Source organism: Delphinapterus leucas, chromosome X, assembly GCF_059928025.1.
Source record: "Delphinapterus leucas isolate spDelLeu-1000000601 "Yukka" chromosome X, BTC_Dleu_Yukka2, whole genome shotgun sequence".
Lineage (NCBI taxonomy): Eukaryota > Metazoa > Chordata > Mammalia > Artiodactyla > Monodontidae > Delphinapterus > Delphinapterus leucas.
In genome coordinates, this window is record NC_143150.1 from 4,512,224 (window position 1) to 4,532,810 (window position 20,587).

Genomic DNA, 20,587 nt, shown 5'->3' on the forward strand with positions numbered 1-20,587 from the left:
GGATGTATTTATACCCACAGGCTGACTCGTTCTGTGTCTTGACACTGCTCCTCGGATTGCTGAGTCAGTTTTTACAGAGCGCCACACAGGTGCCAAGGGCTGTTGAGAGAAGCGGCAATCTGCCGTTGGGTATATCAGGGAAAGAATTAGAGCAAGCCATTTCCTGCAAATATGATGCACGTGGACAGGTTCATGGAGAAAAGTCGTACAAGTCAAAGGGGGAAGGTGTTGAGGAAGAAGTGAGGAGTATAGCAGGATTCAGATGTCTGAAGGACTGTCATGGGCAACAGGGGATGGGCTTATTCTTTATAATGCCAGGATCAGGGCCAGTTTTGGTGTGAACACAAGAAGAAGTTTCCAACAGCCTGACTCTTCCAACGAATGACCTTCAAAAGCACCTGCCTGGTCTCCCAACCCAGGTGATTCCGGGAGGGAAGAGGTTCCTAAACTTAGTCAGCCTGTCCCTCCTGGCTGAGAACCTCCGAGTTATACAGGGAGATGAGTTTGCTGCATTTTAAGGGACGGTTAATTAGACGACATTACAGATTCTGCCCAAAGTTAATGTGCCCGAGGTGGTTGTCTATGTCTTTGTGAAGTTTCTTTTTAAGAAACCATCACTTGCTGTTATTTCTTTATTTTTAAGCATGGTAAAAGAAAAACCCCATATAACCTGAAGTTCCCATCGTAATCACTTCTGAGGGTACAGCTCAGTGGTGTTAAGCATGTTCACGGTGTCGTGCAACCAGTCTCCAGAACTTTTTCACCTTGTAAAACTAACAACTAATGTTGTTCCCATTAAACAACAACTCCCCCTCCCCACCCCAGCCCCTGGCAACCATCATTTAACTTTCTGTCTGTATGAATCTGACTAAAGTACCTCGTGTAAGTGGAATCATACAGTATCTGTCCTTTTGTGATTGGCTTCTTTCACTTAACATAATGTCCTCAAGATTCATCTGTGTTATAATCACTTGCTTGTATTTTATTTCTTTTCTACATTTTCTAATGTTTGCACAGTGGACATACCTTACTTGAAAACAACAAAAATTACATAACAGTGAGAGGCATAGTACAAGAGAGGCTTACAGAGAGAGTTAGGCAGGGGCCACGTCGGGCTGGGCCTTGCAGGCAGTAATCAGTCACGTGGAGTGTATACTCCTTGTAGCGAGGAGGTCTTGGAGAGTTTTGATCAAGGAAATGATGTGCTGTGATATTTGTTTAAAAAAAATAAAGAAGGTCTCCCTGGCTGCTGTGCGGAGAATGGGTTGGGGTGGGGGAGCAGACCAGGGAGGACCAGGTAGGTGGCTCTTGTGGTTGTCTAGGTAAGAGACGATGGCTGCTGCGGAGATGTGGAGAAGTGGATGCAGGTGGCCGAGGGCACGCGGTAGAATTGACCGTGCTTCATGGGGTGGCTGTGGAACATGAGAAGGAAGCTGTCCAGGATGATGTGCAGGTTTCTGGCATGGACAGTGGAGCGTGTAGCTGTACCATTCAGTGAAACAGGTGAACCCAGAAAGGGATCTAGGTCGGAGGGGCAAGGGCAGGCGTTTGATTTTGCACCTGCTGACTGTGAGGTGGCTGTGAGACATTGAGGAGTGATCGAAAGGGGAGGGGGTTGGAAGCGTCGAGCATAAACAGCCATTTTATAAGTTTGGTTATAAACAGGAGGATAGAGAAGGCAGTATCGGGCTAGGGATGTACAGTCAAAAGAGAGATTTGAGCATGTTTAAAAATAGACGGGATAATACTTCCCAAGTTGATTTACAGATTCAAGGCAATCCCAGTCAAAATCCCAGCTGCCTCTTTTGCAGAAAATGACAAATAGATGGTAAAATTCCTATGGAAATTCAAGGGGCCCAGAATAGCTAAACAGTCTTGAAAAGCAGGAATGAAGTTGGTAGATTCACACTTACTGATTTCGAAACTTATTACAACACAGCAGAATTCAAGACTGGCTGGTACTGGCACAAGAATAGCCATATAGATCAATGGAATAGAATTGAGAGTTGGAATATAAACCCTCAAATGTACGATCAGTAGAACTTTGACAAAAGTGCCGAAACAATTCAGTGGGAGAAAGAATCTTTTCAATAAATGGTTCAGGGGCAACCGGATTTCCATATGCCAAAAAAAAAAAAAAAAGTGAAGTTAGACCTCTACCTCACACCATACACAAAGTTAACTCAAAAAGGATCATAGGTCTAAATGTAACAACTAAAACTATAAAACTCTTAGAAGAAAATATAAGAGTAAATCTTCATTACCTTGGTTAGGCAAGGCCGTTGTAGATATGGCACAAAAGCACATGTGGAAAAAGAAAAAAGATTAATTGGACTTCAAAATAAAAAACGTTTGTGCTTCACCAGGAACCATCGAAAAAGTGAAAAGACAAACCACACAATGGGAGATAACTTTTGCAAATCACGTATTTGGTAAGAGACTTGTATCCAGATTTATATAAAAGAACTCTTACAACTCAACAAGAAAATACAACGCGATTGAAAAATGAGCAAATAATCTACACATTTCTCTTCATGGACCTTTTTCTCTTTTCTTCTCACTAGCCCTATGGCATAGAGGACTCTTTGGTAAGAAAAGTTTTCACATCTTTTAGGCCACTAATCAGGGGAGTATTTTCCCTGAAAGTGACTTCTGTTTTCTGACTGATCCAAAAGGTTGCCGTTTGATTCAAAGACTTATTATCAGGAACAGATGGATTAGTAAGGAAGCATTTCAGAATTGAGGTTTGACAAAAGATAAGCCGAGCCTGAAGTTCAAAAGTGTTCCCAGGATCCTGTCAAATATTATCATTTAAAACAAGAAATCTGAATAAATGTTTTAAATTGTTGAACTTTAATAATAATGTTTTCAGCAACCAAGAAGGGGTAGATAACGTTTAAAGAAACACACCCCCCCAAAAAAATGGAAGTTTGAGGCCTATACGTTCATTGTCTTCCTAAGTTGCAGACACCAGCTTGTTATAAAGTTATTTATCAAACTTCAGTGCTTACAGGAGAAACTATGGATTTCCTTGGCAGAAGATCTGTCTGTTCACTAATGTAAAGAATAAGTTGTAAGTGTTGGTTCCCTGAACGTAGATGGTCTTGGGTTTCCAATCTAAGCACTTGCTAGGAGAGTAGGAGTTAATTTGGGGCAGTGTACTGAGTGATATTATAGGACAAGTCCTTGTGCTACATTCTCCTGTCTTCAAAGAGTTTACGGTCAAACGTGAGGGTGACAGGCCCAGATGTATCTGATACAGTTAGAGTAAAAGATGGATGACCCATGTGACAAGTTTTACTTGGTAAAGGGGGTGGGCATCAATGGGCTCCATGGAATGGGCACCTCTGAGGATGCTGACGGCATCTATAGGAAGAGAAGGGGGTTTGGGAAAAGAGAGCAGTGGGCGGGGAGGCAGAAAAGTACAGAGAATGGTCTGTTGTGATAATTGAGGTGAGAAGTTAAGGGAGTGACCACAAAAGCGGAGGCGACGGAATGGGTATGAGAAATACTTGGTGGTAAAATAGATAAAATTTGGTCTTGGGTGAATCATAAGTGAGGAAGGAAGAGCCAAGAATATATATACACTAATATGTATAAAATGGATAACTAATAACCTGCTGTATAAAAAAATAAATAAAATTCTAAAAAATAAAAAGAATAATGGCCATGCTTCTGACTTGGTGCCTAGGTAGGTGGTGATGCGTTCACTTGAGCTCTTCTGTGCAAAAGGGGGAAGCCAGGCTGGGAAGACAAGGGAAGACAGAGGCCAGCTTGGGCACGTTTCTTTGGAGCTGTGGGAATCTCCTCCGGGTGGCGTGACCTGCAGGATTGGATTTCGGGAGAAAGATCTGGGCTGTGGATGTACAGGAGCCGCCTTGGGCTAGCAGCGCCTCTCTCCCTTTGCGCTGGCCTGGCCAGGAGGTAAGGCTGAAATCTTGATGGGCCTCTTAAGCATAGACTCAGATTCTACCGCCGATCCTACTCATGAACATGGACAGGGAAGCTCCTAGCTTAGTGCCGTACCTCATGACATGATTGCTTGGCTTTGCCCTTGAAGTTGACTGGGTAGGTCAGGCTCTCGGTCCAGGTGGGCTCTTTGAGGGCCCATGATGCAAGCCGGGCTTCATCAGAACATATGTGTACTGCATGATGAGCTGTATTATAGTGAGATTCTCCTCTTTTTGTTTAACCAACTTGAAACAACCCACCTCCTCAACTCTATCAACCTTTTAATGGATTCTGTTTATCTCAGAAATGAGTGGGCTGGACTAGACGATCCCTGAGGTCTTGTTCAGCGCTGCCTGGCTCTGATTGGGAAATTTCCATCTATGCAACATCAACCAGAGACAGCTTCCTCACTTAAGGAATTACACAGGATTAAAAAAAAAATTTAATTACACCAACATCCACTTGTGTTTATGTTGGCTAAAGGGGAAGGAAATGCCATGCACATTGATGATTATTAGTCGAGAGCCTGTGGCCCAGAAGTGTTTCGGGATGGCCTCGTGACGTTCTTGTGCCTCGATTTCCCAGGCTCACATCACATCAGTAGAATCTAGAGGTTCATCAGACACTGGGTAAGTTCAGATCAGAATGTGACTTTGTTCTGTCTGCATCTATTAAGCTTTTGAACATTTTAATACTCTCCTGTAAGCTATTTACTCATACGTATTTTTTGAAGGCCTTCTACTTGTAGATCTACCAGGCGATTCTACTTTACTTAGTACCAAATATGATAGTAGCTGATAATTGAGAGATTCCCATGTGTCAGACAGTGGGCTAATCGCTATATATAATGACCAATTTATTCCTCGCCTCAACCCACTGCAGGAGAATCTCTTATCTCCATTTTACAGATGAGGAAACTGAGGCACAGAGCTGTCGAGGCTCTTGTGCAAGGTGTCTCTGCTGGTGAGTGGCAGAAAGGGACCTGACCCCAGGCTCTTTAACTCTAAAGCTGGTCATCAGCGCTGATATCCTCATGTGTTGTCTTGAAATGGCCTTGGACCAGAGTCGGGAAGGCTTAGGCTCCAGTTTTTGATGTGACACCAGCAGGGTTGCTTTTGGCAAGGCACTTAGTATCTCGCATTGCTTCTCAGAAACTGTGACCTCAAGAGCAGTGCGCTTCTTGTCGTACATAGGGCTATCCTGAGACCCCTAGCCTCCTGGTACATCATCTTGGCACTTTATTTATTTGTCCATGGTGGCTTTGTTTCCATCATGCCATCCACCTTATTGCTTTGGGGGTTGAGCAACCAGATGTAGTAGCTTCAGTTTACGTACAGGAAGCAGGTCCCTTCTACGAGGTCAAGTGAACACTGCAGGACCCCAGTCAGTGAGTGGCAGACCTGTGACGAGACATCGTACCTGCTGGCTCCAGGACCATTTCTGTTTCTGTTGCCGAATGATTAACTGCTGTGGTCCTCAGCTCCCCACCCTGATCTCTAAGGTCCCAGGGTACCCCCCTTGCAGAGCTGAATGCTGGGGACGATACCTGGCGACAGCTACTGCATTTTTAAATTGAGATATAATTTGCATACCATAAAATTCACCAACTGAAAGTCTACAGTTCAGTGGTTTGTAGTATATTCACTAGGTTGCGCAACCATCACTACTATCTACCTCTAGAACATTCCCATCACCCCAGAAGGAATCCCCATACTTATTAGCAATCAGTCCTCTTTCCCCCAGCCCCTGGTATCCAGTGCAGTTTCCTTTAGGTGGGGAGTCCCCTAGCTGTCAGCTCTGACTCCTGTGGAAAAGGTTATCCTTGCAGGCTTTCCAAGAACCTTTGGAATTTCCTCTGAGCAGCCGTCATAGGCATGTACCTTTCTTTGTGGAAAGGAAGAAACTGTCCTTTCTTTTTTCTTAATTATTTTTTTTGAAACTGTCCTTTCAGTCAGCAAAGTGACTTACGCAATTTGTAAAACAAACAAACAAAAATCCTCCCCCGATATTGAAAATCAAGCTACCTGCCACGTATGCAGGACCCTTAGATGCTTCCTGGAAATATGTACAAAGACTTTTAGCCATGTCGCCCGCATCTACGTCCTTCCCTGCTTTACCAAGTTCCCTTTTACATAGCAGGTGCCTGGCGAGAGGTGTGCCCTGTGAATACGGGCAGCCAGCTGCCTGGGTTGGACACTGCAGATGTGTTGATGGTGGTGGCTGTTTGGGACTGAAACGCTGATCCCTGCCTTGTGGTGAACTGCTGCCTTTGCGTTGTTATTGTCCTCTCGGGGAGTGCTTTAAATTTATTCATGAAACTGGTGGGAGCTCAGGTGGCAGTAGCTAAATCCGTTTAGTAATCGGAATCAGAGGAAAGCCATTTTCATGTTCCCTTGCAAGGCTGCAGCGTCTTGCTAACCCAGAGGATATTAATTACTCAGCATGCTTGGAGGTGTAAAAGCATAAATTTATCAGGACACATGCGTTTGAATCTAGGTTGAGGCTACAAGAGTTAAAACGGTGCAGAAATTCGGGGAAATCAGGGACGAGCCTAACAGCGTTTTCAGTTTGCTCCCACCCTCTCTAGCACGAGGCGGGAGACAGAGGAAGTGTGTTCAAAGAGACGCTTGTAAAATTGACCGTGCGTGCCTATGACTTTGTTGTGGAGGTTCCCCACAGGCAGTTTTCAGGAGCATGTCCATGGTCGGCAGGGAGCCCCTGCAGCAGAGGGGTGGGAGCTTGTTTTTCTGACCTGTAGGTTTGCTTTTTATTACTCGCGGCCCAGTGGTCCCCGGCCAGAGGGCTGGGGAAATGCACGGCTTTACAAGCAGCCGTGTCAGCCGAGGTCTTTATCATATTAAAGTAGAACATCCTTATTCCATGGTTCATTTCAGGTTCAATCAAGCTGTCCCCCCACCCCTACGTCAGTAGGTTCAGTCTTCCTGGGGCTGATTTTAGTCGTATTCCCCGAACTCAGATGATCAAGGGGCTTGTGCTGCGGTTCTATTTACTGGGTTATGATTTGACCCCTCCAGCGTGAATTTCATTTGGGCCCGTCTTCTGGTGTGGATCTTCTCTGTACTTGTTAACAGCCTCGCTGTTGACCGAGTCATTTTCCTCTTGGATAGATAACTCCATTCCTTTGCAGTTGTGGCATAGATGCAGGCATTAGCCCCGATGCCAGGCAGGTGGGTGTTGTCCTGGGTTTCTCGGACAAACTTAAATGTAGTTTCAGTATTTATGGAAGCGTCACTCGGACAGACAAATGGGAAATCCAAAGATGAGGCATCTACAATTTACCAGTCTCAGATGTCCCTTGGGTTCTTTTTTTTTTTTTTAACATCTTTATTGGAGTATAATTGCTTTACAATGGTGTGTTAGCTTCTGCTTTATAACAAAGTGACTCAGTTATACACATGTTCCCATATCTCTTCCCTCTTGCATCTCCCTCCCTCCCACCCTCCCTATCCCACCCCTCTAGGTGATCACAAGGCACCGAGCTGATCTCCCTGTGCTATGCGGCTGCTTCCCACTTTGGTAGTGTCTATATGTCCATGCCACTCTCTCCCTTGGCTTCTTATTCAGTCACAGAAAAGGGACAAGATTTGAAAATTTGAGAACCAAAGCGGTTTGGGTGAATATTTATTCATTTAGGATTTGTACCGGACCCATTCCCCCAAAATTGAAAACTGCTTATACGTACAAAAGAAAAATGTGGAAAAGAAACTATCCTTAGAGAGCACGGTGATGGATGTGACTGGGCACTTGAGAGGCACATCTCCCTGGCTGGGTTGCGACTTTGCCTCTGAAATCTTCAGTAAGCAGAGATCCCGGCTGCCCCTGCAATTCTGAATCCAGCAGCAGGGAGCAGACTCTCCCTCTGCAGAGATGAGTTTGCTCTTGGCATGAAACCCAAATGGATCTCTTACAAAGTAATATCAGGTACGATCTACTAGTAGCACTCTCACAGCACGGGGACAGAGTTTGGATGATCACAGCAAACACACCTTGAGGGAGGGCCTTCTCGCTGCCAGGCCTCGTCCCTGCTTCCAGCAGCTCACCGTCTAGAGCGGCGATGATGGGTGGTTGTTGAGCACCGGAAGGTGGCTAGTGTGACTAAGGAACTCAATTTTTAAAAGTTTTATTGAATTGTAATTAATTTAAATAGCAGCATGTGGCTAGGAGCTACCATGTTGGACAGGGCAGGTCTAGAGAGGATGAACATAACACCTGACGGAGGGGTGGGTGTGCTTTCAGGATAAGCTCAGTAGAAGGGTGGGAGGACGACAGGGGAGAGAGGGAGGGAGGGAGTGATCAAATCCACATGAAAGGTACTTAAGGGGCACATCAGATGGGCTCTCTCGTGGATCAGGTGTTTCAGTCAAGGCTTGGGCGGGTGCTGGATCTCAGCCACTCCATGGCAGAAACCTCTAACAAGGGCCTTAGCTTCAGACACCAGTCACCCAGGCACGGTGGGTCAGGTTGCAATATAAGGTCCAGTTTGCGTTCCCTCCCAAAGGGGCACAGTCTGCTTCAGGACAGACTCAGGCTTGTCGGGGCATCTGTGGATAGAACCGGCACTTTCCTTATTAGATGTATCTTCTCAAGGACGCACACAAGCCCATGGGTACGATTTCCAAAGTTCTGCCGTATGTTTTCAGATAGGTGTAACCAGCTCACTACATGCTTTTTCTATTAAAAGAAATTTGTAGCCCTCTGCAGTGGAACGAGATAACTTCTGCTGGATGCCGGAACACTGGCCTCCCAGGTACAGTGATTGGGGCCTTGTAAATTGAGCCTACAATGAGTCAGCTGCTTTCTAGGGTGTGCCTCGTGCCAGAGGGTGAAGCAGTGTCCCTAATGCACAGGATTCCTGTCTGCCTATACCCAGCCTGAGTCGTTGAGTTATAGGTTACATAGAAGAGCTGTGGGATACAACCCTTTTTTATTTCTTCTTTTCTGATATGGAGCTATCTCCCTGGTACAGTTTTATTTTTTTATTGAAGTATAACTGACCTACAACTCTGTTCGTTCCAGGTGCACAACACAGCAATTTGATATTTCTGTACTTTACAAAATGATCACCATAATACAACCCTATTTTAGACCATCTGAGGTGTGGTATCTCTCATGAGAATATTTGTTCCCATCTTGATTTTAGCAGCTGTGCTTGGTTATAGACTCTGAAGTCTTAATGAAGTCAGGATGTAGATTGAGATTTTGAATGGTTTTGTCCACAGATGGTTTGGGTCCATTGAATTCCAGGTCAGCGAGGGATTAATAAATATTTCAAAATTGTCTTATTGCTCTTTTTTTTAGATTGAGGTATAGTTGATGTACAACATTATAAGTTTCAGGTGTGCAACATAGTAATTAATTCACAATTTTTAAATGTTATATTCTTTTCATAGGTACTACGAAATATTGGCTATATTCTTGGTGTTGTACAATATATCCTTGTAGCTTATTTATTTTATGCATACTAGTTCGTACCTCTTAATCCCCTACCACTATCCGGCCCCTCCCGTTTCCTTTTTCCCCCACTGGTAACCAGGATTTTGTTCTCTATATCTATGAGTCTGTTTCTTTTTTGTTATATTCACTAGTTTGTTGTATTTTTTAGATTCTACATATAAGTGGTATCATACGGTATTTGTCTTTCTCTGTCTGACTTATTTCAGTTAGCATAATACCCTCCAAGTCCTTCCATGTTGTTGCAAATGGCAAAATGTCGTTCTTTTTTATGGCTGAGTAGTATTCCATTGTGTGTGTGTGTGTGTGCGTGTGTGTGTGTGTGTGCACCACATCTTCTATCTTCTTTATCCATTCATCTGTTGATGGACACTTAGGTTGCTTCCATATCTTGGCAACTGTAAATAATGCTGCTCTGAACATTGCGGGGTGCCTGTATCTTTTTGAATTAGTGTTTTCATTTTTGGGGGATATGTACCCAGGAGTGGAATTGCTGGGTCATATGGTAGCTCTATTTTTAGTTTTTTAAGACACCTGCATTCTGTTTTCCACAGTGGCTGCATCAATTTACATTCGCACCAACAGTGTAGGAGGGTTCCCTTTTCTCCACACCCTCTCCAGCATTTATTGTTTCTAGATTTTTTTTTTTTTTTTTTTTTTTTGCGGTACGCGGGCCTCTCACTGTTGTGGCCTCTCCCGTTGTGGAGCACAGGCTCCGGATGCGCAGGCTCAGCGGCCATGGCTCACGGGCCCAGCCGCTCCATGGCATGTGGGATCCTCCCGAACCGGGGCACGAACCCGTGTCCCCTGCATTGGCAGGCAGACTCTCAACCACTGCACCACCAGGGAAGCCCTGTTTCTAGATTTTTTTTGATGATGGCCATTCTGACCGGTGTGAGGTGATCTCATCGTGGATTTAATTTGCATTTTCCTGTTATTAACGATGTTGAGTGTCTTTTTATGTGCCCACTGGCTATCTGCATGTCTTCTTTGGAAAAATGTGTGTTGTATTGCTCTTAACTCTTATTGACATATAGCAGGATATATCAGCAAACAGTAGGGGAATGGCTGAGGCTAAAAACATTATTACTTGTACAAGGTGTTATTTGGAAGAACCTACTCTCTCACTTCTTGGGTGAAAAAGTAGGGATAGAGTTTTGTAGGATGATTGGCTTATGATTTTGGAGGGGTTGATACAGAACTTTAAAAATTATTTATAATAATAATATAAATACTTATACATGATTAAAAACAAAAAGAAGGGTTTTAATTAATAGTACAGTGCTCCTCCCTGACCACTTTTCTCATTCCCTAAACATAATCATTGTTACCAATTACTGTGTGTAAGCTCCCTTCCAGAAGATCTTTACAGCTATAAATGTAGATACACACTCATGGAAAAATACTTCTCTGCACTTTGCTTTCTTTATTTAATACTGTATCTTGGAGCTTTCTCCCATGTCAGTATATAGGCTTATGCCATTCTTTTGTTCAAAATAGACTTAATTTTTTAATATCAGTTTTAGGTTCACAGCAATGTTGAGCAGAAGGTATAGAGTTTTCTCATATACCTCCTGCCCCCACACATGCACAGCCTCCCTCATTACCAACACCCACCCCCGCACAAGAATGCTACCTTCGTTACAATTGATTAACCTATATTGACAATATTATTATCACCCAAAGTCCATAGTTTACATTACGGTTCACTTTTGGTGGTGTACGTTCTGTGGGTTTAGACAAAGGTTTAATGACATGCATCCACCATCAGAGTATCATACAGAGTATTTTCACTGCCCTAAAAATCCTCTGTGCTCCACCTAGTCATTCCACCCCATACAGCCCGTGGCAACCACTGATCCTTTTACTGTCTTAATGTTTTTCTAGAATGTCAGATAGTTGGAATCATACACTGTGTTACTTTTACAATTGGCTTCTTTCACTGAGTGTGGGCATTGAAGGTTCCTCTGTGTCTTTTCATGGCTTGATTGCTTATTTACTTTTAGCACTGAATAATATTCCATTGTCTTGGATGTAACACAGTTTATTTATCCACTCACTTACTGAAGGACATCTTGGTTGCTTCCAAGCTTTGGCAATTATGAATGAAGAAATTATAAACATCCTTGTGTAAGTTTTTGTTTGGACATAAGTTTTTAACTCCTTTGGGTAAACACGAAGGAGCAGAATTGCTGGATCATATGGTATGTATGTTTTGTTAGGAACCACCAAACTGTCTTCCAAAGTGACTGTACCATTTTGCATTCCTAGCAGTAATGTGATTTCCTTTTGCTCCACATCCTTATCAGTGCTTGCTGTTGTCTGCATTCTGGACTTTTGGCCATTTGGATGTTTTAATTCGATTTTCCCTAATGATATGATGTGTAACATGTTTTCATATGCTTATTTGCCATCTGTCTATCTTCTTTGGTGATGTGTATGTTAAGGTCTTTGGCCCGTTGTTTTTTCCTTGGTCAGCTTTTCTTTATGTGTATAGTTTTAGAGAAACGTTCCAACAAGACATACACCAACTCTGACTCACATGGTTCATATCTTTATTTTTTCTTTATCTCTTTCTTCCCCAGCATTTTGACATATAATTGACAATGTGATGATTTGGTACATGCATATATTGTGAAATGATTACCGTGATAACATTAGTTAACAGCTTCTCACCTAATTACCATTTTGTGTGTGTGTCTGGTGAGAACATTTAAGATCTACCCTCTTACCAATAGTGTATTATATACCTGAAAATTGCTAACTATTGTCACCTATATTATTGTCTAATAATACTATATTAGATCCCTAGAACTGATTCATCTTTTAACTGGAAGTTTATACCCTATGACCAACATCTCCCCATTTCCCCCACCCCTGCAGCCCCTGGCAACCACCATTCTACTCTGTTTCTATGAGTTTGGCTTTTTTAGACTCCACATGCAGGTGAGATCATAGAGTATTTGTCTTTCTCTGTCTGACTTATTTCACTTAGCGTAATACCCTCTTAGATATATCCATGTTGTTGAAAAGGCAGAATCTCCTTCTTTTCAATGGCAAATAAGATTCTATGGTTTGTATATACCACATTTTCTTTATCCATTCATCTGTCAGTGGTAGTTTCCATGTCTTGGCTGTTGCGAATAATGCTGCAATGAGCATGGTGTGGGGGGTGCAGATATCTCTTTGAGATAGTGATTTCATTTCCTTTGGCTATATACCCAGAAGTGGGATTTGCTGGATCATAATTCTCTTTTTCATTTTTTGAAGACCCACTGTTTTCCATAGTGGCTGAACCAATTTACCTCCCACCAGTGGTGCATAAGGATTCCTTTTTCTCCACATCCTCACCAACACTTAGCTCTTGTTTTGTTCACTCTAGCCATTCTGACAGGTGTGAGGTGATAACTCATTGTGGTTTCAATATGCATTTCCCTGATGATTAGTGTTGTTGAGCATCTTTTCATATACCTGTTGGCCATTTGTATATCTTCTTTGGAAAACATCTTTTCATATGGCTGGGCCTGGATCCCAGGTCTGCAGGAGAAGACTAGTCACCAGGGACCCTTGGGATGTGGCCCATTTTTAATGGGGTTCTTTGTTTTCTTACTGTTAAGTTTTAAATGTTCTTTGTATATTTTGGATAACAGTCCTTTATTAGATGTGCCTTTGGTAAATATTTTCTCCCAGTCTGTGGCTTGTCTTTTCATTTTTTGGCAGTGTCTTTTGCAGAGCAGAATTTTTTAATTTAAATGAAATCCACTTATCAATTTTTCCTTTCATGGATCGTGCCTTTGGTTGTATCTAACAAGTCATCACCAAACCCAAGTCATCTATATTTTCTGCTGTGTTAATCTTCTAGGAGTTTTATCACTTTGTGTTTTATATTTAGGTCTGTGATCCATTTTGACACTGATGCAAGAAATTGAAGACTACACAAAGAGATGGAAAGATACACCGTGTTCTGGGTATCAGTATTCTGTTTAACAGTATTATTAAAATGATGATACTACCCAAGGCAGTCTACCAGTTCAGTGCAATCCCTATCAAAAGACCAATGGCATTTTTCACAGAACTAGAACAAATAATTTTAAAATTTGTATGGAAACACAAAAGACCCCAAGTAGCCAAAACAATCTTGAGAAAGAAGAACAGAGCTGGAGGAATCATGCTTCCTGACCTCAGACTATACTACAAAGCTACAGTAATCAAAACAGTATGGTGCTGGCAGAAAAGCAGACACATAGATCAATGGAAGAGAATAGAGAATCCAGAAATAAACCCATACACTTATGGTCAATTAATCTATGGCAAAGGAAGCATGAATATATGATGAAGAAAAGACAGTCTCTTCAATAAGTGGTGCTGGGAAAACTGGACATCTGCATGTAAAAGAATAAAATTAGAACATTCTCTAATGCTATATACAAAAATAAACTCAAAATGGATTTAAGACCTAAATGGAAGACCATATACTGTAAAACTCCTAGAGGAAAACATAGGCAGAACACTCCTTCTCGTAAATCGCAGGAATATTTTTTTGGATCCGTCTACTAAAGTAAAGGAAATAAAAGCAAAAATAAATGGAACCTAATTCAACTTAGTTCCCTTTGCTGTGCAAAAGCTTTTATCAACAAAACAAAAAGACAATGTACTATGATCCATTTTGAGTTAATGTTTGGGAAGGGTGTAAGGTCTGTGTCTAGATTTTTTCCCCATGTGGTTGTCCAGTTGTTCTAGCACCGTTTGTTGAAAAGACTATCTTTTCTCCATTGTATTGCCTTTGCTCCTTTGTCAAAGATCAGTTGACTGTATTTATGTTGGTCTATTTCTGGGCTCTGTATTCTGTTCCATTGATCTGTCTGTTGCTAATACCACACTATCTTGATTACTATAACTTTATAGTAAGTCTTGAGGTTGTGTAGTTGTCAGTCCTCCAACTTTGTTCTTTTCATTCAGTATTGTATTGGCTATTCTGCCTTTTTTTCCTCTCCATATAAACTTGATCAGTTTGTCAATCACAAGATCATTTGCTGACATTTTGATTGTGATTGCACTGAATCTATAAATCAAATTAGGAAGAACTGAAATCTTGACAGTATTGAGTCTTCCTATCCATGGAATATCTCTCCATTTATTTAGTTCTCTTCTGATTTCTTTCATCAGAGTTCTGCAGTTTTCTTTATATAGATCTTGTGCAAATTTTGTTAGATTTATATCAGGCGTTTAGGGGGGGGCGCTAATGTAAATGGTGTTGTGTTTTTATTTCAAATTCCATTTGTTCATTGCTGGTACATAGGAAATTGATTGACTTTTGTATTAACCTTATATCCTGCACCCTTGCTGTAGTTACTTATTAGTTCCAGGAGTTTTTTGTTTTGGGTTGTGTTTTGGGGGGTTGGATTATTTTGTATGATCATGTCCTCTGCAAACAAAGACAGTTTTATTTCTTCCTTCCCAATCTTTATACCTTTTTTTTCCCTTTTCTTACTGAAGTAGCTGGGACTGCCAGTATGATGTTGAAAAGCAGTGGTGAGAAGGGACATCATTGCCTTGATCCCGATCTTTTAAAGCTTTGGTTTCTCACCCTTAAATATCATGTTAGCTGTAGGTTTTTTGTAGATACTCATTGTCAAGTTGAGGAAATTGCCTTCTAGTCCTAGTTTACTGAGAGTATCCCATTCTTTTAAACAGCTACAGGACATTTTATTGTATTGAAGAACCATATTTACCATATTTAATTCAACTATTCTTCTTTGAACACTTGGTCTGTTTCCATTTCTTTTTGCTGTTGTAAGCAGTACTGCTGTGAACATCCTGTACATAACTCTTTGGGCACATGTATAAGTATTTTTCTGTAACACGTACCTGGAAGTACAATTGTTGGAATAAGAAATATGCGTATTTAAATTATTTTAATTCTTTAAATGTTTAAACAGTTACAGACCCGCAGGAAACTTGCAAGTACAGTACACGGAACTCTTTTCCCCCCAATAATTTAAGAATATGTTACCATGCCCTATCATCCCTTCTCCCACAGCATACTTCAGAGTCCATTTCCTACAGACATCCTTTTGTATATCATCAATGTAACCATCTGAATCAGAAAATTAACATTGATCTGTTAATACTACCTAATCCTAAGACTTCATTCAAGTTTCACCAGTTGTTCCAGTAATATCTAATACAAGGAATTCCCATTTACTATTCACCTAGATTTCCCAGTTTTACCACATTTGCTCTGGTGTGTATATGTATCTCCAAATACCTTTCTTCTGAATAATTTCAGAATCAGTCCCAAACATGATGCCCATTACCTCTTGATACTTCAGTGTGCGTTTCTTAAAAACAAGGACACCCTCCTCCACAACCAGAGTACGTCCATCAAGATCAGGAAATTGACAGTGATCCAGTATTACCATCTAGTCCACAGACCTCATTCAGATTTCACAGATTGTCCCAGTGATGCTCTTTATAGGTTCAGGATCCAATCCAGGAACACCTGTTGGATTTAGCTGTCATGATTTCCCTGATCTCAGGGACTGCGGTCTCTCAGTGCTTATTCAATGCTGAAAGCTGTTGCTTTGTGTTTTGTCTATTTTATGGTTGTTTACGGTGGGAAAGCTAATCTAATACCAATTATTTCATCATAGCAAGAAGCAAAAGTCTACTTTAGAAGCTAGGTTATTAAGTGTAAGACTTTTATTTTATTGGTGGATTATATGCTTTATTCCCATAAAATATTGCTCTTTTCCTGTTTAGAGGTTTGGGTCTTAAATTTTATCTTTGTCTTATATTAATATTGTTTCCTTCCTGTTAGCATTTGCCTGATATATTTCTCTATTTTATATACACATATATATGTTTATATATATGTTTATATATATGTTTGTTTATGTATATATGTTTTGTTTTTGGTGTATATTTTGTCAACAGCATATAGTAATTTTTTATCCCATTTATCTTTTAAAAAAAAATTTATTTGGCCACGTTGGGTCTTCTTTGCCCCGCGCGGGCTTTCTCTAGTTGTGGCAAGCAGGGGCTACTCGTCATTTTGGTGTGCAGGCTACTCTTCATTGCGGTGCACGGGCTTCTCATTGCGGGGTTTCTCTTGTTGCAGAACATGGGCTCTAGGTGCGCGGGCTTCAGTAGTTGTGATGCACGGGCTCAGTAGTTGTGGCTCGTGGGCTCTAGAGCGCAGGCTCAGTAGTTGTGGCGCACGGGCTTAGTTGCTCCGCGGCATGTGGGATCTTCCTGGACCAGGGCTTGAACCGTGTCCCCTGCATTGGCAGGCAGATTCTTAACTGCTGCGCCACCAGGGAAGTCCCCATTTATCTTTTGATAGGAGATTTATTCTATTTACACTCACTTTTTACTGATATGATTGTACATATTCTTATGTTAAAGTCCATGTTTTCTATTTAACATGTTTTTGTTTCTTTTTTCCGTTTGGTGACTTTTGTTGGATTGAGTTTTAGTTGTTGGTGTTGACCTTTCTTTTTTTTTTTCTTGAATAAGTTAGAGGTTATATATCCTATAACTCTTCTTTTAGTGATTACCTATTTTTTTTGCTATATAAAATGTATTTTTAAAAATAAACTTTTTAAGAACAGTTTTAGATTTACAATGCAAAACTAGTGCAAAGAGTTCTAATGTGCTCTACACCCAGTTTCCCTCATTATTAACATTTTATATTAGCATGGTATGTTCGTCACAATTAATGAACCAACATTGATACACTATTATTAACTAAAGTCCATACTCTATTCATACTTCCTTAGTTTTTACTTAAAGTCGTTTTTTTTGTTCTAGGATCCAATCAAGGGTACCACATGACTTTCCATCATTACATCTCCGTAGGCTCTTCAGGCTATGCCAGTTTCTCAAACTTTGTTTTTGACAGCCTTGACAGTTTTGAGGAGTATTAGTCAGGTATTTTGTCGGATGCCCCTCAACTGGAATTTCTCTGATGTTTTCCTTATGATTATACTGGGGTTATAGAGTTACACTTCCTTGAGAGGAAGACCACACAGGTATAGTGCCCTTCTCATCACATCATATCAAGGGAATATAGTATCAATATGACTCATCACTGTTAAAGTTAACCTTGATCGCCTGGCTGATGTAGTGTTTGTCAGGTTTCTCCACTGGTTTCTCCCCACCTTCTCATACTGTAATCTTGGAAGGAAGTCAACATTTATGGAGAGGAGAGATAGCTACATAAATTAATTTGAATTCTTCTATTCTCTCCTTTTTATGTTTTTGTTCAATTATTTATATCAGCCTGGACTCATGGAAATTTATACTTAGGGTCATAATCCAATACCACTTTATTTTGCTGCTTAAAATTGTTCCACCTTTAGCCATTGAGAACTCTTTCAGTCAGTCCTGTGGTCCTTTGACATATACCAACCAATATCAATACATTTTAAAGTACTTCCTAGCACTGTAAGATGCTCCAAACTCATCTAGATATTTCCTGCCCCAATTCTAGAATCAGCCATATTTCTCCAAGGAGCTCTGGTTCCGTTTATTGGAGAATGGTATTTAGAAACCAAGATCTGGGTGCTCGGTGTGTTCATTGCTACTGGGGTGTTGTTGCTTCTAGGTCTTTGCACCTGACAGAACAAGGGAATATATATCTGCATACTAACCCATGTATATACACGTGTTTATGAATATTTCTATATGTAACCATCTGTATATATATTAAGCTAAATGTGGTTCATACTGAGGTCTCCAACTCTGATCCACTATCACATGGGTCATTCTAGCCTTCTCTTCTTATCTGTAACCTCCCTCTCCAACAGTGAGAAACCTGGCTTCTATAATCCACTGTCCACTTAGTTATTTGTTCAACTTCAGTATACACGCATAGTGGTTTGCTTGAGAGTTAATGTATATACCCCGGTGGGAAACTACATGCCCATCTAGAGGGAATGAAAGCTGTCAAGTTCAATAGCAGTCAGGGTTGGGCAGATGGGTCCACTTCTGAGGACAAATTCTCTTGTGAAAAACTCTTCCCCAGTGCCTTTTTAGTTATGTGTAATTAGTCAGAGATACTAGTCTAGCTGTAGTTGCTGGAATCGGGGGGAAGGTGCCCTGGGTTGCCAAAATGCAGAGCAGCCTTTATGTGAGAGCCGGGATGGGGTGAAAGAACTTGCCCACTATCAGTGGAGTTTTGGGGCTCTGATACTCCCTGTTGCAAAAGTCATACTATAAAGTTTTTTTAAATAAGATTGTACTTCATGTTTCGTACAGTTGAGCCTTCAGCCTTCAAGTAGACTGAAGACTGTTTTGTTGTTGTTGTTTTGGTAGCAATAGGTTGCTTGTCGAAGGATAACAATTCAATATATCTTTGGGTGGTTTCAACTGATTTCCTTTTGTGGCAGTATCTTCAGGACACTGTCTAAAGGGAAGTGACCGTTACGAGAGTATTTCAGTATTATTTTGTGTTTTGCAAAGATAGTTACATTCAAAAATCTTTTTTTTTTTTTAATTTTTAGGATCTGGGGACGTTGGTTTCAGTCTGGAGGATGCATTGGAAGAAACTTCCTCAGTGAAGCGTGAGTAGTAAATCAGACTATTAAAAGCAAATAATAATGCTTAATAGGCACTACCCATTCAGAATACACATTCAGGGAAAACAATAGATGGCCTGTATTTCACCTGATCCGATGTAACCTGTTTATCATAAATTGCATTATTTAAAGAAAATCTGAATATTTAAAATCCTTTGTTTCCTTTGTGGAGAATACCAAAAATGTGCAATAACTGATACAGGATTTTCTCTGGCTCAAGTCATAGCCTTTACTGGTGTGACACCTCAGCAGTGGCCTCCAAGGACTATCTTTTTCTAGCTCAGAAAAAGATACTTGGGAATGAATAAAGGATTTGTTTCTCCTTTTAGATCTTTTTATAACAGGTATTCTTAGAACCGTATCTACAGGTAATCTCTCAAATGCTAAGCTTTGTCATCAGTTTCTCTTTACATTTTTTTGAGAAAACAATTTAAACCATTCTTTTAAAAAATGCATGAATGCTTAGAAAGTAAAGTTGATATTTCCATTGATCCCTCCCCATCCTACAACACCCACTCCCATCCCAAGAGGGAGCTGCCTAAGTCAGTTTAAGATATGCTGGTCTCAACTAGTTTTCTCTGCTGTTGTGAACATCTGCACTCATAGATTATTCGGTGATTTTGTTTTACATAACATGTGTAGGGCTTTTTTTCATTTCAGTTATATGTATTTCACAACTTTTAAAAAAACGGAATATGTATTGAAGACCTGAGTGAATATAGCTATCTATGTTAGTTTCCTTTCTTACAGGCAGCTGTAACAAAGTACCACAGACTGGGTGGCCTAAAACCACAGAAATTTATTCACTCACAGTTCTTGAGGCCAGAAGTCCAAAATCAAGGTGTCGGTAGGACCATACGCCTGCTTGAAGGCTCTAGGGGAAGAATGCTTCCTTGCCTAGCCTAGCTTCTGGCGGCTCCAGGTGGTCCTCGGCTTGCAGCTGCATGGCTTCAGTCTCTGCCTCCGTCTTCACTTGGCCTTCTCCTTGTGTGTGTGACTTCTCCTCTTCAGTCTCTTATAAGGACACTTTTTGTTGGTTTTAGAGCCCATCTGGATAATCTTGAATGACCTCATCTCAAGATCTTTACTTAATTACATCTGCAAAGACCCTTTTTCCAAATAAGGTCGCATTCATAAGTTCTGGAGCTTAGGACTTGGCTATATATTTTGGGGGCCACTATTCAACACACTATATTATGTATATATCTATATTTTTATACCTATATCTCATTCACAAACGTATGCTTCATGGAGCTGGCATTCCAGCGGTGTGGCTTTGGCCATGGCCAGTGATGCCACTTCTTACTGGCAGGCACGTGGTTTGTTTCTGTTTTGCACAATTACAAATGGGACTTCAGTGAACATTCTTGTCTATTTCCTTTGTGTCCAAGTATAATGAAACTATCAGGCCAAAGGGTATATGTATTTTATATTTTAATAGATTTTGACAAATTGTTTCGAAAATGCATGTGCCATTGTGTACTCCCACTGATGCTGTTACAAGAGTACGTTTTCCCCCAGACCCGTACCATCGCCAGATTTTACCAAACAAAAACATTTTACCAGTATGATGGATAAAAAAT

General features: G+C 40.9%; 1 protein-coding gene across 2 annotated transcripts in view; it reads left to right on the plus strand.

Moving 5' to 3' along the window:
- The window catches only part of CD99L2 (CD99 molecule like 2), a 112,837-nt gene that overhangs the window by 36,598 nt on the left and 55,652 nt on the right, over positions 1–20,587 (plus strand). For both annotated transcript variants that reach the window (XM_022561136.3, XM_022561137.3), the window contains exon 2: positions 18,930–18,989. In XM_022561136.3, coding sequence (XP_022416844.1) covers positions 18,930–18,989 — 60 coding nt within the window. The remainder of the gene's footprint in view (positions 1–18,929; positions 18,990–20,587) is intronic.